The following is a 6,430-nucleotide window of genomic DNA, read 5'->3' as shown; positions in this document are numbered from 1 at the left end:
GTGGTGTGTTGTTCATGAGTTTTGGGGAATGATATATATTGTAACCGTGGTACTACATTAGGGGTTCCTCTACCGTATGAATTTGCACCAAATGCGAGCACATCCCAGTAGCTTGATAGAGTCATCGATCTAACGGTTACAACTGCTTGCTTTGATATGGACGTATACCCTAATAGATGGGTCATCGATCTAACGGCTACAACTGCATTCACGTGCGGATGCAGCTAAGAAGCCAATTCGAGCTTAACCCCGATGATGAATAAGCTAGGATTGGGAATTACAAACCAGGATTGAGGGTATGGCTGAAATTTCCAATTCCAGTACTAGAAAACTGAGTTGGGTTGGGATAGAGCTAAGGTACCTCTAGTCTGAACCAACTTGAATCTTTCCTATAAAAGTATCTGCTAAAATGAAATAAAATTACATCACATTTTATTTCACACTATATGACTAGTTATGTTGTTCATATTGTGAATTGTTATTTACCAGAAATGGAAATCTGATCCCAAGACTGATTTATCTTATTTTTCCAATTGAAAAAACAAAAATTTAAAATCTGCATCCAAAATCCTCTAGAAAGTAGAAAGTAGAATAGGTAGAAAGTAAAGGGTAAAGGGTAAAACGAAAGGGCCATAAGACATTATACTTTCGGTGTGGGAGAATATGATCGTTGTTTCCAGGTTCCCAGCCTCGCCTTCGCGGCAAGTTCGTTTTGCTGATGTGTTTTTGGTTTTAGCAACACCACTTTAACAGTCTTTTTTTTTTTTACACTTTTACTTTTTTCATTTCAAATCAAAAGAGTTCTTGGGAGTTAGCAGAATCATAGCCTATACGGATCCAATTTTGTTCAAGGCATATTTGGGAATGATTTTCTTTCAACTAGATCAATGATATGGCTTGGTAAAAGCCAAACCAACTACTCCTAGGCTTGTACCATTTCTATGCAAGTGGAGATTCTAGTGACATTTATTTGCCTTGCTCTCCATACGTCCATGTACTTGATGTCTTTGTTCTTTTTCCCAACTCTCTCTCATCCCACCATATCATGAGTCCTCCTAGCTTTTGTATAAACCGCGTGCAAACATACATGGGTTAGGCTAATTTTTTTATATTTTATATATAAACAATATTAAGGTGGGAACTTCGAGCCTATGACCTCAAATCATGAGTAACTGCTATTGGTCACTTAAGCTATTTTTGCAAAGTTTCCTTTATCCTTGAACGAGCCCAATATTGTTTTAGCAAGTGCGAAGGTTTGGCACGTGAAACCGACAGCATGGTATAGTGCTTAATTTTTTTCTTTTTTGGGTCATAAACTATAGTGCTTATTTAGAGAGAAAAAAGAAAAAACAAAGAAAATCTAATGATGAAACATTCAAAATACTAGAAAATGTCCTTGGTTAATTCAAATATTGGGCCAGTTTGGCATTGCTGTGTGTTGTGAAAATAATCGCAGTCAGATTTGCTGTGATAGAAATCAACTGTGACATAAAGCAGTTTGACGTTTGGTAAACTTTTTGTTAAAAGTGTTATTAGTACTGATTCCTGCATAATAAGAAAAAGATTGTAGCATAATCATTAAACTCAGTGCCTCTCTCGAAATTGATTCCTGCATAATCAGAAAATGAAAGCACTTCATTAGCTGCTCTCCCTTATAGCTTTCTCTCACAGCAATTTTTAACAATAAGTGATTTTCTCATTGTTAGGGATGGCAATGGGCCGGGTAGGGGCCGGGTATGACAATACCATCCCCGTCCCCGCTCTCCATTCCCGCCCCCATCCCCGAACCAATCCCCATTTAATAGATTTCGGGGAATCCTCATCCCCGTCCCCGTCGGGGGACTATCCCCCATACCCGCCCCGAATCCCTGATTTTTTTTGCATAAAAAATATTTATCATACATTTTAACATTAAGTTTCATATTAAATTATCATTCAACACATTCAAATTAACTATAAAGTTCAACTCAACTATTCAAAACACACATCGATATGAAAATTCAGAGAAGATTAGGAAGAATTAGGAGAGGGAGGTTAACTTAGGGTTAAACATAAATATTATAATTATATATTTATTTATTTAAATATAAACATATATATTTTCGGGTCGGGTTCGGGGATGGGGACGCCAATACCATCCCCTCCCCATACCCGTCGGGGATTTTTCAAGTTCAGGGATCCCCGTACCCGATACCCGTTTGGCCCCGAAATCTCCCCCCATTAGGGTCGGAGAACCGACGGGGACCCGTCCCCGCGGGGATTTTTGCCATCCCTACTCATAGTTTACCAAACGAGCTGGGCTTACCGAAATTTTAAAAAAATCACTTATCACCCCAAATAAACAATGCAAACGGGCACTAAAAATTGAAATTATTAATTAAATGAGGATAATATGGTAAATTCACATTTTTTATATATTAAAAAAATTAAAATTAAAAACAAAATCAGATAATAGGTCCTACTTTTATGAAACATAACTACTTATATTATCTTTTCTTAATTCTAAAAATAAAATAAAAAAGAAAAAAGAAAACCAATTGGTAGAATGTAGATGGTTTTGGCACCACGTGGCATAAATCTGTGTGGCCAGAGGGCCCATGAAAGAAGTTAAGGAAGTTAAGCATACTTAATTAAGGGGAAAATTAAACAAAGCCAAAAGGCCCAATGATGAAGCAACCGAACGGTCGAGAGAACCGAAGGCAGGAAAGGCAGCAGACAGGCACGTGCGGCCTACGTGTATATCAACAGACTACCCAAAAAGAAAGAAAAAAAAACCCCCCTTCCGTACACCACCAACCCCCCTACGCCCTCCCAACGGTCATATTTCACCGACAAGCCCCCAACGGTCATATAGCCCACCACTCTCCACCCTCTGATCAAAATCCCACGGCCCACAAACCCAACTCCCCTCCTGAAGTCTTTTCCAACACCCTTTTCACCCCTCAATTTTTCAATGCTAGTGAATCAAATCAGTCACTCAAGTTAAATAAATTAAATTAAATTAAGAAGGAAAAAAACCCATGATCGAGACAGTCCTGGAAGTGGTCTAGAGAGAGAGGGGGGCCAAGAATTAAAAGGCTTATAGTATATAAAAACAGAAGGGTTCTATGGTTTTTGGTTTCTTTGGGTTGTGAGAGAGAGAGAGAGTGAGAGTGCTTAGCTAAGGAGAGAGTTGTCTGCTTCTTCTTGTTGTTTGATCATCAGCTTTTTCATGCATGCACATTTAAAGGGCTTCTGGGTTTTGCTTCTGGTTCTGCTTCAGCCATGGTGGTGATCTTCATGGAGGCTCCGAATGCTAATCTGGGCCTGAAAATTTCTCAGAGTTTGATCCACCAGTTTGAGCTTGTATGTATCTGCATTCTTCCCTATCACTCTGTTTTTAGCTCCATGGTGAAACAAAATCACTGCTTTCCCCAATGAGCTTTCTTTGAACGTTTTGGAATCCGATGATCTTGTTCTTGTAGGAATTTATTCTTTGATTAGTCTCAAATTCTTTCATTCTTTTCTGGGGTTGGGTTCTTAGCATATACTCTGATTGTTTCTTTGATTCTTTCTTGCATAAAAACACACATATAGGAACACTCAAACTTATACACACCTTTTGATTGATTTATTCACTCATCGGATTCCTATTGTTTTTATTCAGATTTTTCTGTAGAAATATTCTTTCACACACTCACATATAGTTTCACATAGTCTATCTCTCTGGATTTCTCTTTCAATCACATATACATTCGAAGATCATAGAAATTCTCTGCACAAAACACCATTCTTTCACATTTTTAAGCTGTAGAAACCCAAAAGAAGAGATAGCTAGGGAGTTAAAGAAGAAAGAAAGAAAAAACATTGGGTGGGTGAATCTTAGTTGCACAAACATTAACCAAGATAAAAACCAAAATTGGAACATCGTAGAGGATGTTGGCTGGGTGCTCTAGTTCCACATTGTTGTCACCAAGGCATAGATTGAGGAGTGAAGCAGCAGCACAGTTACAAGCTTGCCATTTCCAGTTACCAGCAATGAGCACACAGAGATTGGACTTACCATGCAGCTTTCCTCGGAAAGACACCTCCAGGTCACAAACCATTAGGCCTGTGGGGCTTTCGGTGGAGAAATCGATCGATTCGAAGACCAGCAGTTGTTCTCTGAAGCAGAGCATCAGGCTGCCTCCTCTGGCTACCAGCGGTCCTGTGACAAGTGCAGCTCAGACGGCGGCGTTTGTGGAGGCGAGAAAGGAGGTTAATGATCAGTTTTGGGAGAAGAAGAGAGGTAAGAGCTTGAAGAGGTTTGCAGAGCAGGGCTCAGTGGATGATGATGAGTCTTGCATAAACAGAGCAAAGAGAAAAAAGGGTTGCTTTGATAATGGCAAAGGTGATGAAGGTGGTGATGGTTTGAGTTTAGGCCAATTGGGTGCTGGGAATTTTTGGTTTCAGCCTGATTTCCATGTGCCTCGGTCAGTTCAGTCAATCACCACAGGCCTTGATCCTCCTCCTCAACTTCCATTCTCTTTGACATGCTCAGGAGATGAAGAGAGGGTTTGTTATGTTCCAGCTGAAGCCATTTCACAGCCTTTGCCATTGTCAAACAATCCTTGGTTGGATTCAATTGTGACTGAGATCACTGATCTTGGTGAGAAGGACGCCGAAACTAGGCGTGGATTGGGAAGGGAAGCATCAGCAGCAGCATCGAGCGCTTCGTCGGATAGCCAAAGCTTGGGTTTGAGGCTAAATGAGAGTGCCTCTGAACATGAAGTTGGTAATGGGTCTAGAGATCCTTATATCCCACATGGAGGTGCAGGGGTTGAGGCAGAGGATGATGATGATGATGAGAGTGAAGGAGAGCACCAGGGTTTTGAGCTTGTTAGCTTGCTTACGGCTTGTGTGGAGGCAATTGGGTTGAAGAACATTGCAGCAATTAACCATTTCATAGCTAAGTTGGGAGAACTTGCTTCTCCAAGAGGAACCACGATAAGCCGGCTTACGGCTTATTACACTGAAGCTTTAGCTCTGAGAGTCACTAGGCTTTGGCCACATGTGTTTCAGATCACTCCTCCTAGAGAGTTTGATAGAGGAGATGATGACTCTGGCATTGCACTGAGGCTTCTAAACCAGGTTAGCCCAATTCCAAAGTTTCTTCATTTTACCTCAAATGAGATACTGCTGAGAGCTTTTGAAGGGAAGGACAGGGTTCACATCATAGATTTCGACATCAAGCAAGGGCTGCAGTGGCCTAGTTTGTTCCAGAGTTTAGCTTCTAGGGCCAATCCACCAAGCCACATTAGGATAACCGGTATAGGGGAGTCGAAGCAAGAGCTCAACGAGACAGGAGATAGGCTTGCTGGATTTGCTGGGGCATTGAACCTGCCCTTCGAATTCCACCCCGTTGTGGACAGGTTGGAAGATGTGAGGCTTTGGATGCTTCATGTGAAGGAGCAAGAAAGTGTGGCAGTGAATTGTGTTTTCCAACTGCACAAGACTCTTTATGACGGGACTGGAGGAGCTCTGAGAGATTTTTTGGGACTCATCCGAAGCACAAACCCGACAATAGTCCTCATGGCAGAGCAAGAGGCTGAGCACAATGAGCCTAGGCTGGAGACAAGAGTCTCCAACTCATTGAAGCACTACTCTGCCATATTTGACTTGATTAGTTCTAGCCTGCCTTTGGAAAGCCAGGCCAGGATCAAAGTAGAGGAGATGTTTGCACGAGAAATCAGGAATGTCATTGCTTGCGAAGGAAGCGACAGGTTGGAGAGGCACGAGAGCTTTGAGAAGTGGAGGAAGCTGATGGAGCAAGGAGGGTTTCGATGCATGGGGATAACGGAGAGGGAAATGCTTCAGAGCCAGTTTCTGTTGAAGATGTATGCTGGTGAGAATTACAATGTGAAGAAGCAAGGACAAGATGGAGCAGCAGCACTTACTCTAGGTTGGATGGATCAGCCTCTATACACAGTTTCAGCATGGACACCAGTTGATGTTGCAGGCAGCTCATCGTCATTTTCTCAACCAAGTTAAAATAGCCGCGGATTTTAGTTTCTTCATACAAAAATTTCATTCCATTGTTGCATACAGAAAAGAAAAGGGATACAGAATTCTTTGTAGGTAGGGGAAATCTGTCATTAGTATTATTCTTTCATTCTTTCCTTGCAGATATAAGATCGTCAGTCCGGTAGAGTCAGAGCCATTTATTTTGTAAGAAGAAAACAAAAAGTGACTAGGTTGATATTTTGATTTCAATTCTTTGCAGTCAGTGTTCTTTAGAATTAAGGCATTCTGAGTCAACTTGTGTTTATTCTTTCATTCTTTTATATGTAATTCGAAATTCTTTGTAAGTCAGTCAAGTCATGTGATCTATTTAATCTTTTGTTGTACTAGTAATAATGGACCATGTAGCTGAAAATTCCATTGTCATATATAATATGGTTGTGTTTGCTCA

General features: G+C 40.9%; 1 protein-coding gene across 1 annotated transcript; it reads left to right on the top strand.

The window, feature by feature from the left end:
- Positions 1-2,834: 2,834 nt before the first annotated feature.
- LOC110753283 (GRAS family transcription factor) lies at positions 2,835-6,430 on the top strand. The gene has a single exon (XM_021954155.2). It carries the CDS (start codon positions 3,916-3,918, stop codon positions 6,007-6,009), a length of 2,094 nt encoding a protein of 697 aa, XP_021809847.1. The 5' UTR covers positions 2,835-3,915; the 3' UTR covers positions 6,010-6,430.

The sequence above is a fragment of the Prunus avium genome, chromosome 5, assembly GCF_965620075.1.
Source record: "Prunus avium chromosome 5, drPruAviu1.hap1.1, whole genome shotgun sequence".
Lineage (NCBI taxonomy): Eukaryota > Viridiplantae > Streptophyta > Magnoliopsida > Rosales > Rosaceae > Prunus > Prunus avium.
This window is presented reverse-complemented; position numbering and strand designations above follow the sequence as displayed.

Excerpts from the sequence above, each read along its gene's own strand:
- LOC110753283 (XM_021954155.2), top strand. The coding sequence starts at position 3,916 with ATGTTGGCTGGGTGCTCTAGTTCCACATTGTTGTCACCAAGGCATAGA.